The sequence below is a fragment of the Anomalospiza imberbis genome, chromosome 3 (genome assembly GCF_031753505.1).
Source record: "Anomalospiza imberbis isolate Cuckoo-Finch-1a 21T00152 chromosome 3, ASM3175350v1, whole genome shotgun sequence".
Taxonomy (NCBI): domain Eukaryota; kingdom Metazoa; phylum Chordata; class Aves; order Passeriformes; family Viduidae; genus Anomalospiza; species Anomalospiza imberbis.
In genome coordinates, this window is record NC_089683.1 from 70398519 (window position 1) to 70419245 (window position 20727).

A 20727-nucleotide genomic window follows, 5' to 3' on the forward strand; every position below is an offset into this window, starting at 1 on the left:
GTCCAATCTATGACCAAGGACCTAGACATGGTACTAAGAACATGTCCAGCTTTTCCTTAAACCCAGGCACGGTGACTCCACTGCCTCCCTGGTAACCCGTTCCAATATCTAATCAACCTTTCTGTGAAGAAATTCCTCCTCGTGTTCAACCTCAGCCTCCCCTGGCGCAGCTTCAGACCGTGTCCATCTGGTCCTGATGTTGGATGTTTCCAGGGTGTCACTGCGCCCACGCGCGGCACGGTCCCGTCGTGGCCGGGAGCAGCTCCCAGCCCGCGGCGGAGGCGGAGGCGGTCCCGGGGGCGGTCCCGGGAGCACGTCCCGGCCCCGCGCACCGGAAGTGACGCGGGCTGAGCCCGTTCGTGCCGCGCTCGGTGCCCGCCATGCGGGTCCGCCGGGGCGGCGCGGCGCCGCGGCAGCGAGCGGCGGCCGAGGGGCAGGAGGAGCAGTACGTGGTGGGGCAGGTGTCGGGCAGCCTCGGGGCGGCGGCGGCGCCCGCCGCGCCCCTCGCTCGCCTCTTCCGCGCCGCCGCCCCGCCGGTGCTGGTGGCTGTGCCGGGGGTGAGTGAGCGAGTGCCGGGGCAGCGCTCCCGGCTGGCCGGGGCTGTGTGAGCGCGGCAGGGCGGCTGTCGGCAGCACCGCTGCCCGCAGCAGTCGGCTTCGGGCAGTGGCGCTCCAAATAAGCTGTAGTGTTCGAAGTAACTTCAGGGCGTTCCTGGAATTTTGTCCTTCAAGTCTGTTTCTCCTACCACTTTTTTAAAGGGAAATAAGAAAAGGAAGCGTGCAGAAGAAGGGGAGAAAGTGTCAGAAGACCAGAGCTTATCCAACATACAAGAACCTCCGGTAAAAGCAAAGAAGGCCAGACAAAAGGAACGTTCAGAGGCAGAGAAAAAACTATCAGAGAGGTAAGTAAGTGACACTATTTTGTAGTAAAATTAATGCATCTAATTATTTGTAATACGGGTTCGATGAAACAAGGCAGTTCTCATCTACCACTCATCTTCACCTTGGTGTTTAAAATTACTTTTAAGATTGTGCAAATTTTCTGTAGTTTTCCCCTGAAGGAGGAAGTAGTGCAGCTTCTTGAAAGGTCTGGGAAGTGCAAATGCCCTGCTAGGGAGCCATCAGCTCCAGCGGTTGGAGATGAAGACACGTGGATGTAGTTCTCTCTGGCTCGGGGAGATGTTTTCTAGCTGTCCTTGGCTTTATCCAGCCGAGGTGTTTTCAGCAGGAGCGAGGTGCCAGGCACAGAGCTGTCTGTGTCCCACTGGGCCTCTGCAGTGACACAGAACCTCTCTGTGACTGTTCTCTTAAATACTTGAAGCCAGGTGCTTCAGAGCAGGCTGGAAGCTGCTCACTCAGCAGCGCACTTTGGATAATAAAGCGAACTTGATTGTAGCACAAGGCTAACCCCTCATCCTGTCCCTGGGCCCATGGAACCTGTTTGTCTGTAGTCTTCCAGGGGCTCCTTCAGATCTGCTCGTTGTTCATGCTCTTACGGCAGGTTTGGATAGAGAGAGACTTGTTAGTGCATGGCAGTATTCCGGAGGTTTGTTCTAAGTCTCCTGCATACTGAGAAGGATTAAATCTGTTCTAAGTTCCAACATAACACAAAGATGATTTTTTTTCCCTTCAATTTTAGAGGCTATCAAATTGTTTAATTGTGAAGTATTTCTGTATTATTACTGGTAAATAGTGAATGCAGTGTCCTGGGGACAGTAAATAGTTTTTCATGTTACTGAATGGTAAGATAATTTTTTTTAATGCAGAATAAACAAAATAATGTTTGAATTTTTAGAGTTGAACGTAATAATTTCAAATGTAAGTTAAAATATCTTGGAGGCTTCAATTCTTTGCCCCCAAATCCCCTCTTTTTTCCCGTCAATTGTAACCTGCCTGTTCATTTCTGGTCAGAGAGAATGCTTTGGAGCAGGCAGATGAAGAGGAGGATCAAAAATTGCTTCAAAACAAAGTGAAACAAAAGCAAAAGGCTTCTCAAGCCATCACCAAAAGTGTTGTTAATTCAGCTACGGGTGCTACTGCAAAACAGCAGAAGAGAAGAAGGGTGGCTGATAAAGCAGCAGACAGAAGAACGGTGTTTGTTGGAAACTTGCCTGTCAGCTGCACTGTTCAGGTACGTGGATGGGTTCTGCCTGCTAAAGGAATGAAAGGAGTTGCAGCAGTCCTCAGTTTGAGGGGATGTTTCCAGCTGGGAAGTCACACACACTTGCGATTGGAACTGCTTTTGGGAAAGTAGGAAATGGTGCTTGTTCTCAGAAACCATTAGAGACAATCTCTGGTTTCCTGGAGTTGGGCTTCCTGCAGCGGTGGATGTAGTGACCCTTTCCTGAGTAGAATTGGTCAGTTCCTTGTCAATGAAAAAATGACTGAATAAATGACATCTGCATTTACAGAGTTACTCTGCTTCTAATTTTGTATGCAAACAATGCTTCAGATTGTTACATAAAACATATTAAATTTATACTTTCTTCTACAGTAAGAGGTATGACCTCAGTTTTGGCAATCTGTAGAAGAAGAAGCTGCCACAAGAAACACAGAAATAGTTACAAATTACTTGCGATTTTTTTAGTAGCCCATTAAGAGACATCCTGAAAGTAAAAGGAAAACAGTGTAAGAACAGTATTACTTATAAATACTAAATAATAATTCTCATTACCAAGTTGAAAAGTGTACTGAGTGTTTGCAATATCACCTGTTTAGGTACTGACATCTCTTTTTAAGAAGTATGGACAAATCCAATCCATTCGCTTCCGGTCTCTGGTATGTTATTTCCTTTAATGTTATATAACAAAAGTATTTGTTGATGTTAAAGGGCAGTAGTATTTGTAAAGCTTGTACCTTCATTAGTTCAGAAGTGGTTTGGGGTATGTGGGGTTTGCTATTAAAAGAAGCCTTGGAGATGTTACCAGGAGCACCACAGATGTGTTTTTCCTGTAGCAGCAGCTGATCCAGCATCAGAGCTTTATGTTCTGTGAAAGTGGAATGCCTTTACTATTGCTGGTTTGGCTGAGGCATTGTTCAATTGTTTTTAAATCATAGTAGCAAAGAAATATTATTGTAAATCAGGGTATTCACTAAAATAGTTGACGATAACCCTCTTGGAACTCCAGAAACATGTCAAAATTCAAGGCAAGCTCTTTAACTCCGAGGGTATTGTAGACCATCTCTAGGTCCAGCTACTTCTGTCATTTGCTCACTGTACTGGTTATGTTGCTTTGGGTGGCCCCTGCTTGAATTCATCTTTGTCTTATGGGAAAGCTCTTTGTGATAAGTTAACACTAAACCCACCTAACTCAAGCTCTTTTTATCTTTAAGATTCCAGCAGAAGATATTGTATCCAAAAAGGTAGCAGCAATCAAGTAGGTTCCCCTTGTGAATTTTGTGTATTGTTCAAGGCCTAAACAACGTTTAAGTGTTGGTCATTAAAAGTTTGTCTGTATTAGGTCTTTTTTATGTATTTCCTGTTTCTTTGTCTTTTGTCATTACCTTTGTGTGTATTAAGTTTTCTCAACAAGTAATAAAGAATTATGTGCCATGTATACTTGTAATTTGTTACCTGAGGTTACATTTCTTATATTTTGGGAAGGAAGAAGATGCTAAAAGTCTTTAATTCCTTGGGATATGTTTATGAGCTGAGGAAGCTTGCTCAGGGTATATATGGGCTGAACAAGATGTACAGTGGGACTCCCTTGCATGTACAGGGGTAGCTTGACCTGCAAGGGAAATGAAGGCGTTAGCGTGCACAGAAGAAGCAGAGGCATGAATGTGTTCAGCAAGAAGTGCCTGTGCACTGCGCAGCATCAGCAGGATTTAAGCAATAACGGGTCCTTTTCCCGTTCCAGGCATAAGGTGCACCCGAATGCAAAGTCCGTCAATGCTTACGTGGTCTTTAAGGAAGAATGCGATGCCCAGAACGCTCTGAAGGAGTAAGTCTCAGTTTTGTTCCTCATACCCTGCTGAAGAGGTAGTTCAGGTAGATTTATAGATAAATGTAAACAGCCTCCCCTCTTTTGCTTGAATCAGAATTAAAATGTTGTTCAAACTTAAAAGTAACTTTGCTTTTGGAATACTGCTGTGCAGTGACATTGTCAATGATGTAATTATTATTTCACTTTTAAAACCTTTTGTTTTTGACCACAAAAGGAATGGAACAGAAATTGCTAGTGGATTTCACATCCGAGTTGACACTGCATCTAAAACCAGTTCGGTAAGGAAAGTGTGTGGCTAAAAATCCCCTTTTCTGGTTTGATTGTGGGGTTTTTATTGTTTTTGTTTGGTTAGTTTGGTTTTTCTGTAACAAATAACTTACTGTCCTGTCTCTCCTGTTTCCTTTAGCATGACAATAAACGATCTGTTTTCTTGGGAAATCTTTCGTATGGTAAGTCTGAAATGGATTGTTCTGCATCATTAATTTGCATTTATGGAATTCTTGACATTAGGCTTTTTATTTCTTGGTGGATAAATACCTTTCGCTGGAGGTAATTTTTATTTGTTAATTGAAACACCTAAAGAGGTTATAAGTTTTTGTCCAGTTCTGCACCTTGATTGTTTCCTTTATTGTACACAGCACTGCAAGTGCTTTTAGTTCTTGTTATTGCTTCATGTTTTTTAAATAAATACGACTAAGTTGCAAAGGCCACGGCTCTCTAAACTGTTCGAAGGTTACCAATACCTGTTGGTGAACCAATTCCAAGTGATGGACAGTGATGGCTTCTCCTTTTGGTGCTTTCTGTGAACTACAGGCTGAGTGACTCTGTCCAGGCAGGGCTAAAAGTGGGATTTGATGATCCTTGTGGGCCAGTTTCAACTCAGAATATTCTGTGATTCTGTGATTTGCTGTGCTCTGAAATTACTTCAGTAGCTCGGACCTTTCTCAGCATGGCTAGGTCCCACTGCTGTAGTTAAACCCACACTGTTGAGTTCAGTCCCTCCCCTGCAGAGAGACATTTATGTCTACATCAGGGGATTCCCTGAAGCGTACCTGTACAAGAAAAGAAAATAACCCGTATTTTTGCGATGGCACATGACATTTGTCCACCTAGGCATGAGATGGAGAAACGCTCGTACACCCAGCCATTTTCAGAATAATTGCATAGCAGCCGTGGTTGGAAACTGTAAATCCCTTCTGCCCCAATCAGCTAAAATTCATGGCTCAGTCAATGAGCAGTTGAAGAACTACCAGCTCAAGCTCATTACCATCAGCATTAATTCTTAGAAATTCTGGCATAAGGAGGAGCTACAAAAATGTATAGCAGAATTCTTCATTTCTGCTGTGTTCAGAGCATAAATGAAATAATTTGAAAAGTGTATTTCAATCTTTGCCTTAGTTCTTTGTGATTTATGTCATACTCTTCAGAGCTGGAGAAGCAGTAACTGTCAGAGCAAATAACACTTCATAAAGTCTGCATTGTCAGCTTGCTGGGATTTTTCTGAACCACTGCTATTTGTCCATACTGTTAGTGTCCCTGAATGGGTAAATGTGAAATGACTGGATGTGGGCCAGGCTTTCAAAGCTGTGTGTCTCCCTGAAGAGGCATCTGTTCCGTTGTGTTGCCCGCAGACATCCGCGATGACGCCGTGCGGGAGCACTTCCTCGACTGCGGAGACATTGTGGGGGTGCGAGTGGTGAGAGACAGGAGGACTGGCTTGGGGAAGGGCTTCGGCTACGTCCTCTTTGAGGTACGTGTGAGCCTTTGAGGTACGTGCTCTGGTGCACGGGGAGCTCTTCAAAACCTGCACTGGGGTCTGCCCTTAGAGCATTTTTATTTTCTTTTCAGTAATTTTTGGAGGTCTGTGTGTGTGTAGGTAGGAAGTTAAATGGTGGTGTTGTTCTGTATGGTGGAAGCAGCTTGGAAGACCGGTTCTGTGGAAGCAGATACAAAACAAAATATTTTAGGTGTTGTACACACTGGGGTGAAAGAAGTGGCTTTACCTTAAAGACTTAACAGAGGATCAGATGAGTTAGTTTGGTATAACTTAAATGTTCTCCCATTTCTTACATGTCAGAATGTGAGTGGAATTCTTTCCTGCAGCTGGTTTGCATACCGGTTCTCCGCTTTTGATTCAGCACAACTTCCTTTCTCATGCCAGTCTCCCAGCCTTATTTTCCCTTACTTCATTCCTGCAGCCCAATGCCTTTTTTCCCAATTTTTCCTTGTCTCTCTCTGCCTCAGACTTTAGTGTCTCATTGTAAGCTGTTTCATAGCCTGTTTTCAAGTGTCTGTGCCTCAGTGTGTGTGGGCTGTGTGGGGGTGCTGGTGTTCCTCAGCAGAGATGTTGTGTCATTCCCTAAATAGAGCGGTTCGAGTGCTCTGCATTGGAAAATCCTGCCTACCGGTTTTAAAGACAGGTAACTGTCTTTGTTCGAAAGCACTCAGCTGGAAGTAATGCTGCTTTTAAAGTGGTTGTTTGGTTTTGTAGAACAAAGATGCTGTACATCTTGCTCTGAAACTCAACAACTCTGTTCTGATGGGAAGAAAGATAAGAGTGCAGCGCATAGCGGACAAGAGGAAAGAGCAGAAGAATCCAGACCAGTCTCGTGCTCCCAAGGACAGAGTTGATAAGAAGAAGAAAAAAGAAAAGAGCTGCTCTAACGATTCTTTTGTTGGTGAAAAAGCAAACCCATTAAAGAAGAGCATAAAACCAAAAAGACTAAAAACTACTCCTAAGAGTAAAGCTGGGAAAAACAAACAGTCCTTTGATAAAAAAAAATCCAGTAAAAATGCTGATTAGTGTTACAAAGATGGATATATATGAGAGTGGTTTTTATACGTGAGAGTGTCATAAATTTTGTTTGTAATACGGCTGTTGTCCTTCTTGGTGTTCGTTCTGGGGCATTTGGCTTCTCCTAGAAGGCAGCAGGAGGTGCTGCATGATTTTATTCCTGTGTTCTAGGAATCTTCTCCAGTTGAGGTCCTGCTGCAGAGGCTAACTGTGAATTCTTTCTTGGAGTTGTGTAGGATTACCCACAATGGCTATAGAAAAAGTGTGACTCACATTCAGACTGGGTCTGTGATGAAATAAAAATTGTTACCTTGATTTGGGTGGCTTTTTTGTTGTGAGAGAAGGGCAGTGGAGCTGGTGAAGGGTCTGGGAGCACAAGTCTTACGAGGAGCGGCTGGGGAAGCCGGGGACTTTTAGCCTGGAGAAAAGGGAGCTCAGGGATGGCCTTACCCCTCTCTGCAGCCGCCTGAAAGGAGGCTGTAGCCACGTGGGGGCCGGTCTCTTCTCCCAGGCAGCAAGGGACGGGGTGACAGGACGGAGCCCCACACTGTTCAAGGGGAGGTTCAGGTTGGACATCAGGAGAAATTTCTTCACAGAAAGGATGGTTAGACATCGGGATGGGCTGCCCAGGGCAGGGCGGTGGTGGAGTCACCATCCCTGGAGGTGTTTAAGGGAAGCCTGGACGTGGCACTGAGTGCCAAGATCAGGTTGACCTGGTGGTGTTGGCTCAGAGGCTGGTCGCGGTGATCCCAGGGCTCTTTCCCGGGACGCCGCTCCCCGGCCCCTCAGGGCGCTCGGCGGGCGAACGCCGACGCTCCGGCCGCGCCCCTCGGCCCGCGCATGCGCCCCGGCCTCGGCGCAGGCACCGCGGGAGGCGCCCCGTGCCGCCGCCGCCTGATGACGTAAGCGGAAGCGAGGAGGGGTCCTTTCCCTGTGCCCGCTCGCCCCAAGGTGCCTGCGGAGCTCGGCGCGGGCCGCGCGGCGGGAGCGGCGCGGGGGCGGCGGCAGCGCCATGATGGTGGGCAGGACCAGCGCCATCGCCGCGGGGCTCTGCGGGGCGCTCTTCATCGGGTACTGCATCTACTTCGACCGCAAGAGGCGGAGCGACCCCAATTTCAAGAACCGGCTGCGGGAGCGTGAGTGTCCCGGGGCGCCCCCTCCCCTTTCCTCCCGTCTCGTCCCTTCCCGCCGCCGCGCGCTTCCCTCCGTGATCCCCCGTTTCTTTCTGTCCCCCGCTCGCCCGCCCGGCCGGGGCGCGGGAAGGCAGCACGTGCTGTCGCCGCAGCGCCGCCCCCGGGCCCGGCCGGGACCCCCGGGCCCGGCCGGGACCCCCGGGCCCCGGCGGCCCCTGCGGCCTCTCGCCGTCCCTTCGGCGAAACCGGGGGCCGGGCACGGAGTCACAGAAGCGTCAAAACTGGAAGATGCCCTCGAGTCCCGACCAGCCATCCGCCAGCGCTGCCACTGCATCCCCTGCAGCGCCGGCCGGCAGCGCCCGGCGCCAGGCACAGTCCCCTCTGAGCGCCCGCAGGGATCGTGGCTCCCGCACCTCCCTGGGCAGCCTGTTCCAGTGCCCGGCCCCCCTCACGGTGGAAACGATTCTTCCTGATGTCTCAGCTGAGTCTCCCAGGTCTCAGCTTAAGGCCGTTTTCTCTGGTCCTCTCACTGCAGGCGTGGTAGAAGAGAGTGATCCCCACCTCACTGCAGCCTCCGTTCAGGTGGCTCTAGACAGGGTCATCCCATCAGAGAGCGTTTGCCGTAGGTGTTGGGTAGCCTGTGGTTTCTGTCCATGCTTGGTTCAAATTCACCTCCCCCGCGCCTTTTTTCTTGTCCAGTCTTTCTCTCCTACAGGCTCAGCAGTGCTATTGTAGCCCCCACGTTTATGTGGTGACACTTTTTTTTTTTCTTTTTTGCGTTTGGAACACAAGCGGGTAAACCAGTGTGGTCTCTTACAGTGAAGTTGTTGCTGTGGTGAGGCAGGGGTCGGTGGCAGCTCTCAGGTGTTTCATCAGCTGCATTCTAAACCCTCCTGGCAGCCCTGCCGTTGGCTTCCAGGATAAGAATGAATGCCAGAGAAAACTGTTGATTAATCCAAGATGTAGAGCTCTTCTCCCATGGCTCTTCATTATTTCATGTCTTCAACATTTATTTAAATGTTTTAATAATCAGTGAGGGTTTCAAATGCAAATGTAGGCATGAGTAGTGAAGGAACACAAGTGAATCATGAGCAATAAGGTGATACTTTTTGTACTGAGCTATTTCTGTCAGGGTAATATGTATATTATTCCTTTGGTAACTAATCAGAAAATAAGTTACCATTAAGGTAAATTTTCCTGGCAAGTAAACATGATGTGATCAGCAGTTTCATGGATGGAAAAGTCAATAACTAGACTGGTTGAAAATGAGTATTTTCCTGATAGCATTAAAATGTCATTTACAGCTTTGGTTCTGCCTTCATGGATTGGATTTGCCTGGCCAGTGTTGTCGCTTAGCGGTGCATTAATTCCTCTTTCCAAAATTTCCTCTACAGCAAAGTATGTCTGTCAAATATTTCAGCTTCAGGCCCTCACTCCTGTGTGTAGGATTTTGGGCACGTACCTCTTGTGTGCGTTCCAAGTCCTCTTTACCCTGCAGTGCATTTCCCAATTAATTGGGAAATATTAGTGCAGTTAACTAAACCAAGTGTGTGCTTGGTTTGCACAAGCAAACTCGATTTTTGGCAACATAATCGGCCATGGGGTTTTTTATGATGCCAGATATGCAGTAGGAGAAGCACTGAATTATGTAAGGCTTTTGCAGAAGCACCAAAAATTATTTTTAGATTCAAGGTTTCCATAATCTGAGCCTCTATCCAGTCATGTTCTGAATAAACCTTAGAACTACTCTGATTAAGAATTGACTTAACTTTGAAGTGGAAAACAAATGCATTTTGGTTTGGTAGGAGGTTGCAGTTGTGATTTGGGGGACTTCATTGTAGGACTTACAGTCTCTGCATGTGATGCACTGATCTGCATTTAGTTGTAAGGCTTTGGTTAATTTGTTTTGGTGGTTTTTAGTAGTGTAACAGATTATTTAGTATGGACGCTTCAGCAGTGGTGCCAGCGATCAGGGTATTGCAACATTTTTGCTGTTGGATAGACAGGAAGGCATGGGCTGTAAAATACTTGACCAGGAAAGGTTCAGCGCAGCAGCCAGCTGCAGTTCTTTATGTATGCTCCATGTGTTGTGCAATAGTGGGGGCATGGGATGGAAAGCTTGGAGAAACCGCCTTTACAGCACATCTTCTCCAGTAACCTTCTTAGGGTAAGATCCTTTTCAGCCTGTGATGCAGTGTCACCAGAATTTGGGAAGGCAAGAGACCTAACATGTCAGTGGATTGCCTGTTGTATTTTGTCAAGCACGTGCTGACAAATGAAGAACCAGCTGGGTTTTGTGCCATCTCTGTGTGCTGTGTTTAGGCCAAAGTTTACATTGCAAAGGCCTCTCATAAAAATGAGGTGGCCAGATTTAGGTCTCTGGGAAAAAGATTTCTTGGAAATTTCTGGAAGGCTTGTAGAACTACTGGACTTTGATTTTTCCACATGTTTAAAACATGTTTAAATCTTACTTAGCAGGTTTTGTGGGTGGACTTCTTGGTTGTGGTGTTTTTTTTTTTTGTTTTTTTTTTTTTAGGGTCTTGTTGTTGCTAGTTTGGGGGGCATGTCCATATTTAGTCTTGGGACCAAAAGATAGCAAAGCTGTAAGCATCTGTAGCTGTTGAGCTTCCCAGGCTGTATTTTATTAATAAAATAGTTCAGGTATGTTTACTATTTGCCTTCTTGAATGAGTTAAACAGAAGTGCTCTGCTTTAAAATATAGACACACGTGTCTTTGTTCAGAGACAGCCAGAATTTCTGACCATGCTGAATTTTGCCCAAGAATGCCTTCTGCCTGGACAGCAGAGTGAGGGGAGAGCAGTAGGCAGACTTCACTGATGGGAGCTGAAAATGCAGATGGCTTTTTGGGTTTTCTGCTCCTTTTCTGGAACCGGTTGGGAAGCTGCTGGGGCTACTCAGGGGCCTTTTGCAACCCGTGCCAGCAGAACAGGTCATCCACTGGTTCTCTTTCGGAACTTGTACCCTTGTACAAGAGCTGTGCCTGGAGGAGCGGCACTGTGACAGCTGCAGTTTAGCCTTGTGCTTTGGAGGCATGCACTGCATTTCTGTGGTAATAAGGATTCATTCTAGAAAAGATTGCCTTTCCCTTTTCAAAATGGGATTATCTCTTTAGAACAGAGGCAAGTGTTTCATTTTCCTGGAGGTCCCTGAAGGAAAAACAAACCTGGGGGATTTTTTAGGTGTGGGGTGGGGTTTTTTTATTTGGTTTTTTTACCCTTCAAAGCCATTGCTTTTTGCTTGTCTTATTACAAATGTAACTTTTTGTTGTTATTGCAAAGATACTTTGAAACTAGTATTTCTTCCCAACCAGTGTGGGAAGAATTCATAAGTATCCTTTAGAGTTACTTGGGTTTTTTAATTGTTTTAGCTAGTGAACTTTTAAAGAGCCTACATATTCCTTTACTATTTTCAGGTTAAAGTATATGATTTCAAATCTGTGTGATCAGTGGTCAAAAGCTTTCATTAGTTCCAATTACCAGCATGTCTTTTGTTCTTTATTTCAGAATGCTTAACCTGGTGAATGATACCTTTTGTTATATTTAAATAAGAAGGTATCATAATCATGCTAAGAAAACACAATTTTCTCCTCAAAATTATGTACAAAGTTAATCTATTACTCTCTGTATTTCTATTTGGTAGGAGCTTGCATTTTTGCTGAATGCACTGCAGCTGTAATGTGGCTTTTTTGATGGTAAAATATCTCAAATAATAATTTTTTTACAAATTTAATCTTGACGATTTTATCTATTATCAAAACTTGTTTGCATAGTAGTGCAAGTTAGTTTTGTGCAAATTAATGCTTCTGAAAAGTTAGAGTGAGCTAATTGAAGCACTAACTTTCAAGACAAATTCTTTACTATTGAAACCCTCCAAAAATATAAAATTGTAGCATACTACAGTTCTATCCAATACATTTTTCCATCTATAGTGTAAATTAACATGCACAAGTCAGTTAGTTGTACAAATCTAGGTGCTAAGTGTTATTAAGATGGTGTATTAAGGTAAAAGGGTGTTCCATCTAGTTAGAATGTGAACTCCCTTTCTATAAAGAACACAATCTTGTCAGTAAATGCCACGTGTTAGGTTATCGCTATACTAGGGAATAGTATTCATGACTGTCTTCACCATGTGGACAGCTGAAAATTTTTAGTTACTGGGCAAAACTGCTGGTCATATTTGGAAGTATTTCCAACTTGTAAAATTGTTTCCAAAGGAAAATCAGTGCTTCGTGACAGTTGTTCTTTGTCAGTACAGAAGTTTTCTGAGCAGACACTGAGGACAAAGAGTGGAAGGACAGTTTAACCATAGGCTGTATTCAGAGGTTTTAGTGGTGTAACTATTTCAGTTGATGAACTGAAGATTTACATAAATGATTATTCCAAGGAAATTGCCAGTATAAGTAGTATAATTATTTTTTCTAGTACGAAGAACTGCTGCTATAAAGATATCTTTATACCTGCCTAGCTGCATTAAAAGCAACTTTAATTTTAATTACATTAGTTTTGCTCAAGTGGTACAGCTTCATGTAGCAGACCAACTTTTTGCCTTTAGGTAGGCAGTTAAGTCTGTAAATGTTTGTTCCATGTGTAAATGTTTGCTTTCCTCAGGTTTCAGAAATGTATGCTTTAGTATCCCTCTTGCTGAAGGATGGTGGGACACTGCCACTTATTAACTAGTTCCCAAGTCTGTGCTATAAAGTAGCTGAGAAAGTGCACTGTGTGTATCTGCTGTGGCCTGCGAAAGTCCCCCTTCCTTGGTGGTGCACCATGCAGTTCAAAACTAGAGAGCTTGACTTAAGGACAATTCTTCTGTGGCTTATTGTTAGAAGTCATGTGGATAATTCCTGTATTGCTCTAATTCTCTTTGCTTCTGTGTGCCTGCAGCGCATGCGATGTTCTGTGCTGCTCTTGTGCTGCCGCCGTGCTGCCCTGCACAGCTGGTGTTTGCTGTAGCCCTCAGGAGAAGAACTGCTGTTTTGAATAGGTGCTACTGCCAGCCCTCATTAGACCTCTAAATGATGCTCTGTTGCACTGAGTGGGTTGCAGTCTTGTGCTTAATCTTCAGTATTTGGAATACATTACCAGTTTCTTCTCTTGAAAAGGACTTTGATTTGTTCATGGTTTCAGACTTTAATCTGAAGGGCTTTTTAATTGCAAATTGAAAATAAAAGATGTTTTTATTCTTACAGGAAGGAAGAAACAGAAGCTTGCCAAAGAGAGAGCAGGACTTTCCAAGGTAATACTGTGATCAATAATGCAGTGCTATTTTGAAAGATGTTTCACTTGTATTATTTGTAACATTTATTTAAGGATTTGTTTTGATTCCAGAATTACAAACACTCCTGCAAATATGCATTCTTTAGGTTTTTTTAAGGCTCAGAAATAATTGTGTGGTTGTTCCTCTTTTGTGTCAGAGGAGTTATAATAGAAAGTACAACAATCACTGTGTGATTTGATGGTGTTTTCCCTCTTTGTAATATGAACAAGGACTTTTCAGACTTAAAATTATTGATGGGATACACTTACAACTGAACTTGATAGGTTGTTCTGCAATAAGTATTTGATTTCCTTTTCATTATTACCAATGGATCCAGAAAGAAAACCTAAGATTTCTCCTAAACAATTGCAAGAAATACAGTTGATATAAACATAATACACCTTAGAATTTATATTTGCTCCTAAATTATGTACGTAATAAACTGAGTAGAGGTATTTCAGGCTCTGTCTCTCTACACATTTGTGATGCAGTGTTATAAGACCTGAGTCTAACTTTCAAAAACATTCTGAGCACTAAGTTTAACTTAGTGGTGACACTTGTTTTTTTTTGCCGGTGTCAGTGTAACAATAGGGTTGTGTGCATGTTTAATTTCAGTTGAGAATATTTTCTGCTAACTTTTTAGTAGCTGGTGTTTAAGGGCTGATTTAAAATTTACTGTGTGTGTTTATAGTTGCCTGATCTGAAGGATGCTGAAGCGGTTCAGAAGTTTTTCCTTGAGGAGATTCAGCTTGGAGAGGAATTACTAGCTCAAGGTAATAATATTTTTTTCCAAAGGGTAAGTTGTAAAATAATTTTTCACTACCTTTGTTAGATGATTTTTATACACGAAGAAATTCTGGGGTGTCAAATTCATCTAAGTAAATCTGCTTATTTGGTTCTAATCTTTTGTCTTCAGAAAGTCCATCAAGGAAGAAGAAGAGCTTAATGTGGATTGATTCACCGTAATTTAATCCACTCTTGGTGGATGTTTTATGTAGATGTGTTACAGTGTGGAAGATGGTTGATTTCAAAACATTATCATTTGTCATACAGGTGAATATGAAAAAGGTGTTGATCACTTGACCAATGCCATTGCTGTATGTGGGCAGCCGCAGCAGCTACTACAAGTTCTACAGCAGACTCTTCCACCACCAGTGTTTCAAATGCTTCTAACTAAGCTCCCTACAATAAGCCAGGTATGTGAAGCATTCCCTGTTGGTCTGGTTTGGAAAAAAAATTGAAATACTTACTTTATCCACTGCACCAGTTGTGAGTATCAGGCTTTGTGGTTTTATGAAAATCATCATGTAACATTAATAGCAACCAGGATAAAATAAAAATACAAAAGTTCTCCTGTGTATAGGGTATGCTAAGCTCTTGAAGTAGAGGTATCTGACCACAGCTCTGGTACTATATGTGGATCCAGTGTTTCCCGAATATAAGTTGGGAGGGATTGGAAAAACAGTAAATTTATTGCTCTGGGACTTCAGGTGTGGTTTTTTTTTTTTTTTTTTTTAATTTACATTTCTACAAGTATGTGTAAATGCTGTGGAAGTTCATCAAAATGAATCTGTTGCTTTTGCTACCCTGTTGCTTCTGGGGACAGCTTTAGACACAAGATGTTAACTAGCACCAGAACCCGTGACAATTTTGGAAGCTTGGGAGTTTCCCTGATGATACAAGTGTTAGTAGCTCTGTGTATAAAATGCCCTCCTGTTTCATTCTGAGTACAGAGCGGGTAATGTTGTTAATGTGCTCGCAGGTAAGTCTGTTGTAAAATAAATGATATGTTTTATGTTCTTGGAAGTACAAGGGGACTCCCTAACAGAGTTACCTGACATAAAGCAGAGACTCAGTGCTGCTGGGTATCAGTTGGCTCTTCTTACAGCTCAGGCCTGGTTACATTTCAGGTTAAGGTCCATATACTCAGTGGTAACACTGGAAAGTGTCAGATATGCAAGATATAAGAATTGGGGAAATGATTGAACAAAAACATTTCCTAAGAGAACAGTGCCAGAAACCACACAGAGGTCATCACTTTAGGTTGATAGAATATTGTTTATCTGACTGGCCTTTTTAGGTATTGCACTGTTTGTAATAACTGTGGAACTGACTGAAGTAAAATAGATTATCATTTTTAACTTCAATCAGTTTGTTCAGTAATTACACTGCTTAATGTTCAGTGTAAAATTACATTGCTTGATAATCAGTTGCCTGCTGTCAATTTTATGTAATTGTGAATGAGTTTTTCTCCTTCTTACAGAGAATTGTAAATGCACAGTGCTTGGCTGAAGATGATGTTGAATGAGGTCACACCACAACGGGGGGAAAAAAAGTTTTCTTACCCCAGAAGATGAGCATCAGTAGGGGGATAAAGGGGCAAACATAGTAGTTAATGGACTGTGTACCACATCGGGTTCTACCAGAGTTAAAATTAACTTTGTGTAGGTGGGTTTCGCAGGATTTTATTTATTATCCCAGTGAAAAGTGTATTTTGATAAGAATTCATTTTATAAATACACTGTGTTGAGTTATCAAAGTATCACTAACTTCATTATTATTAAAACATGCCGTTGTAATGTTGTACATATACAGACATAAAACTACGACCTATTAAAAACCCAATGCTCATTTTTGAAAAAACGAAGTTATGGCAATAAAGATTTATCTGCACTTGTGTGTCCCTATAGTGCTACTTTAAAATCCAGAATATTTTGGTGTCAGAGCAAATGATCTAAAAATGACAACATTAAAATTTATTTTTAATGTTATGGCTGGTCTTCCAATACTTTTAATTAAGTTTAAAACTTTGTGTAATTTCCTGAGAAAATAAATATATGATCATTTAAACAGTAACAGATCACCTTAGAAGGAGATACAAATCACAATGGTAAGAGATGACTGGCTGCAGAAAGAATGACAAATCCATTTCTGTCGGGAACAAAAGCATGTATAGTGATCAGTTCAAAATTACTGGCAAACTTGAAAGCTCTGTTAATACAGGTGTCTGAAACAAAGTTGTTTGGAATAGAACCTGGGCACATTTTAAGAGCACAAAAGTCGGTGTTTTTTGGAAGGCTTGAAGCGTTGCAAGATAGTTGACATTTCAATCTGTAGTCTTCAGGACCATCGCAAATGGTTGTTAACAGTCTTTTAAAGGCATTTGCTTTAAGAAAAAAAATTGCACTGATAAGGTAAGACAATTATATCCCTAGGGTAAATAGCAAAAGCTAATGGAATTAGATGTTGTACAATTTCAATATGGTGTGGTAAATTTTCCTTTGCCAATGAAAAGAAGACAAGTAATATACAGCAGGCTCAAGTGAGTAGGAGAAATGTACTTAGGAAAGCAAGTTTTTAATGGGTAGGATCTTCTAAATGTCAAAACAGACTGGCTTCTGCTATTCTCTGGGTTTGTGCTATCAGCACTCAAGTGGCAGAAGAAACAATTTTAAAAGTAGCTTTATCTTTTTGGCACATTGACCGATTTTTAACTTGAGGAGAATGCTTTGAGATGTCTTTCAGACCAGCTGACAGTACTAATGATACTGCTAGATTAATAGTAAGGTGTTAGCTGGCATAATCTTGTAGAAGTGAGCTATGTTGAGAACACTCTAGCCAACTCTGTCTCATTTCAACCTGGTGCAAGTTTCTTCAAAAGCAGATTCTCCTCAGTGGTTCAGGACTTGCCTCACACAGGATTTTTGAGAGGTTAAGTGGATAGTTGATGGTGACCTAGCAGTCAATACCTGGGTTTGGGAATAGAAACAGCTCTTACTGAGTCATTCTGCTTAGATTGTTTGCTATGGAATAGGTAGTTTCCCCTTGAGCCCTTGAAAATATTTTTTCCAAATATTTGAGGTGCTGTTGAAATTTCCTGTAATGTGATAAATACTGAAGTTAGTGGCTGGTATCAACAAACGTCTTAAACAACTGGATGTAGTTTAATCTTTGTGCTTGAATTATTCAGGTAGCATAAGGTAAAAGTAAAACATAGCAGCCATATTCTTCAGGGGACAATGGCCAGCGTGCTCTTCTCCTTTTAATTTATTTTAAAGGGACAAAGTTATTTTGCACTTAATAAAAATTATTTTAATGAGGCTTTTTGAAGGAGTTTTTCTTTTCCCTTCTAACCCTTAAAAGTAAAAAGTAGAAATTTGTTGGTTATGCTGACAGAATTGTTAGCATATTTACCTTCTGTTTTGCTGGTCAGTTCAGCCTATTTTTTTAGTTCAGCTTTTAACATTGTTTTAAGGTAAATAAAACCTCCATTCTGCCTTGAAAAACAAACCCAAACAGCACATGACAAAAGTAGCACGCTTCTGTCAAACCTGAGCATTTTTCTACACTCTTTGGTATATGATGACAATTTGAATTCACATTTTAGCTTACAGCAAAGCTCTCCTGATCTGTGTTTCTGCAAACCTGGGTGTCAATTCTGATTTTGATGGAAGGCTTGGTGACAGTCTCATTATATCTATAAGTGGTATTTGCTGTAATAAGCATCATAGACACCAATATTACTTTAACATTTTTCATTTTCTTGAGCCAGCAAAGTTAGATGCAAGCAAAATTTAAGACAGCATACATTTAAATGTAGCCTTAAATGCAAATTTATTCTCATATCTGATAACCCAGAAGTACCTGGTCAGTATGCTAGAGCAAGCTCTGGTACCTGTTTTGAGTGCCTTGGACTAACAGAGTGGATTGCTGAATCCTTTTAACAGGACTTGAATTTTTTGTTCTCCCCAAATGTCCCAGTGAAGCTAATACTGTACAATTGTGAAGACTTGGAAGATATTGTCTAGAATGCAAACTTGCTGTTGCTCCAAGAGCAGCAGGCTGACAGAGGTACAGCCAAGCACCCACAGTCCACAGATGTTTCAGACTCAAGCAAAGACACTGCTTTCAGACACCAGCAAAGTGCAGGTCATCAGAAGCGTGGTGGTAACGATGGATGTTTCTGCATCAGCAGTAGTAATGTCATTGCATTAGCTGTGCATAGTGCTGTGCATTTAGTTTCACTTGTGCAGATGGAAAAAGTGTGGAAGTAATCCACAATTCCAGTTCTGGATTTGCTGCTGTGGAACTCACAGCTGCTGGAGAAGAAATCTGTAATCCTACTTTACTGCAGGTTAAACTACTAGTCCTTCTCCCAGAAAGAACCATTTTCCCTTCTGTGCTTCTCCAAGAAAAAGGCACTTGTTTTCAGCACTAAAAGGATTTCTTATAAAGAAACTGAGAGGTCTGTTAGTTTTATGTTGGGAAGTCTTCTGTCCTGTGTTATGAGTTTCTTAGGCAGTTTTTATAGAAAAAAAAACCCCACCCAGCTAGTTTCATTATCATGCAGGACTACCTTTGATGTCTCACATTTAAGTTTTCTAGATAATGGAATCAAATCCAAAACCAGAGTGGTCAGGCACACACTGAATCATCTGGCACTAATTTCCTTTCCCTGGGGGCTGACACAATATTATTGTTGCCCTTAACATGAAAAATGGAGAAGTCCCAGCCCTGCTGTGTAGGAGGCCAGCCAGCCATCATCAAAGTAAAGCTCCAGCTATTTATGCACTCGGAAGAATCTTTCTAAAGTTTCATTTGTACATCTGTTGATGGTGTGTTTAAAGTCCCTTAGGCTGAACAGTGGCCCTACATGACTGTTGTGTTACAGTTAACATGAGTTAAACATCAAGGGAATCTTTGAAGTGGTCACTAAGTGCTTTTAGCGATTGTTTCAAAGGCATGTTGTGCTGCACACCCATGCTTCTGTGTTTTTAAATGTATGGACATAAAAGGGCTGATGTGAAAAGAACAAAAAAAATTCTGCAAGGTTTCTGTTGTACCCAAGTTTTGGTTTGGTTTTTAGTTAGTGTGTTTACACTGACCAGCATAGCTTACAGTATTCTCTGCGCACTGACCAAAAGCCTGTTGCAAAAAGCGGAAACTTGTGCTTAATTCGTGAGGACTGGGCTAGCTTTCATCAGAGGTGTGCCAGAAACTGAACTAGTCTGGGTAACAGTACTTGTTTTCTGCATTTATACCAAACTCAAACTTCCCAAAGAAAATGTGGATGTCTAATGCTGTTCCCACAGGGCAGAGTTTGCCACATGCAGTGTATGAATGTGTGAGTGAAGCTGTACAAAACAGCTGGCCCTTCTGTGTTATTTTTTGTACTAAACTGTCCAACATACTGGCACTAGATAATGGGCAGCTTTTTCGAAGTACAGTAGTTTCCATATGTTCTTGAAAAGAAAACCCAGGTTCTCTCTTCCTTCCCTGCAGTAGGGACTAGCTTTACTGAACATCTTCTGATGAACTCACAACCCTGCTTTCCGATCATTCCTGTAACTTAACAGTCCTTAACCCTTAAAGGCCTCTGAGCTATAAGATTTTACTCCAAGCATACAGTTCCTGTTCCTGCTTCAGAAAGGTCAGGTCTGTCTTTAGCAGGTTGACCGATGGATGTCCTGCAGTGCTCACAATTTCATTATTTCCCTTGCACCCTGAGATGTTCTCAACTCATCTTTGGGATGAGGGTGTCTGGTGGTGCTCACCCATGGTGGGAGAGTTGCTTAACAGAGTGAGTGTTGCAGTTGTGAGTGGTTTTTGTGTATGAAATTTCTAGTGTGCATGGAGGCAGAAAACAGATGAAGTCAGATGGTTCTGCCTCTTTGCATGTTGGACCCTTACAGCTAAAAACTGATTTGGTCACACAATCATTTACTTGAGCAGGTCTTAATCTAAACAGCAGAGGGCAGTTTTGTACACATTTTGTGCAAGCTCACCCTGCAAAATCCTAATTTTTAGAATCTTCCTGTCTGGTGAAGTGATGCAATGCAGCATTTTGTCCAGACAGATTTGGTATGGTGTATAAGACAGGCTCCGTGGAGCAGACGTGGAATGTGTTTCTACTGATAATACCTAACTTCGGCTTTTTTAAATCCGGTGTGTTTAAATTGTTGTGATGTCATGATTAGGAGGATTTCCCTCTTTCTCTCTATCCCTCAATACAAACTAGGTAAATAGATAAGCCAGCTGCATTGTACAACTTCAACTCTGCAACGAAATCCAACTGCATCTGATTGCCAGGCATGCAAGGGAAGTTTTCCCTTCCCAGCTGTGATAATTCTGGGTGAGCTTTGCTAGCTGTAGTGAAAGGAATGCATCTTTCACAGTTAACTGCAGGAGGGGTGGAAGTGAAATCTGCATCTTGAGATTTTGCCTGGAGTTGGACTCTGCCTGTGATGGGAGGAGACCCAACCAAAAAAATAAAGAAGCAAGATATTATAGGTTGGTGACAGGATGCATTTTCAATGCTGGTTGAATTTCAGCTGATGTTGACAAAATCTACTCACCCTATTGTGATCTTGCAGCTGACATGAAGTGAGCTGGTCTCATACTTTGTCTCTCTCATGCCTTGGAGGCAGCTGTTTGCATTGTAGCGGCACCCTGGCTCAAAACGGAATCTTTATTCCTACATCTCAAAAGTGGTTTTTCTCTGCTTCCTGGTCTTTGGGGGGTGGGGTGTAGGGGGGTAAAGTATATGTATGCTATACAAGTAAATGGAAATTTTCCAC

At 42.5% G+C, this 20727-nt stretch overlaps 2 protein-coding genes and 1 non-coding gene across 4 annotated transcripts in view; all 3 read left to right on the top strand.

The window, feature by feature from the left end:
* The first annotated feature begins 367 nt into the window (after window positions 1-367).
* Window positions 368-6813, top strand: RBM34 (RNA binding motif protein 34). Its single transcript, XM_068185049.1, has 10 exons — window positions 368-557; window positions 759-901; window positions 1911-2130; window positions 2718-2777; window positions 3333-3376; window positions 3860-3943; window positions 4161-4224; window positions 4353-4395; window positions 5578-5696; window positions 6438-6813. Exons 1-10 carry the CDS (start codon window positions 381-383, stop codon window positions 6747-6749), a joined length of 1266 nt encoding a protein of 421 aa, XP_068041150.1. The 5' UTR covers window positions 368-380; the 3' UTR covers window positions 6750-6813.
* Window positions 6814-7660: 847 nt separating this feature from the next.
* TOMM20 (translocase of outer mitochondrial membrane 20) overlaps window positions 7661-20727 on the top strand; it is a 69021-nt gene continuing 55954 nt past the window's right edge. Inside the window, exons 1-5 of one of the 2 annotated variants that reach the window (XM_068185052.1) lie at window positions 7664-7876; window positions 13083-13129; window positions 13842-13923; window positions 14204-14346; window positions 15414-15823. In XM_068185052.1, coding sequence (XP_068041153.1) covers window positions 7753-7876; window positions 13083-13129; window positions 13842-13923; window positions 14204-14346; window positions 15414-15458 — 441 coding nt within the window. In that variant the 5' untranslated portion in view covers window positions 7664-7752 and the 3' untranslated portion in view covers window positions 15459-15823. Of the gene's footprint in view, window positions 7877-13082; window positions 13130-13841; window positions 13924-14203; window positions 14347-15413; window positions 15824-20727 lie in introns of those variants that run through there. The other variant, XR_010997370.1, reaches the window with a different exon arrangement.
* LOC137472039 (small nucleolar RNA SNORA14) lies at window positions 8750-8884 on the top strand. Its single transcript, XR_010997994.1, has one exon. It is a non-coding gene; the product is annotated as a small nucleolar RNA SNORA14 (small nucleolar RNA).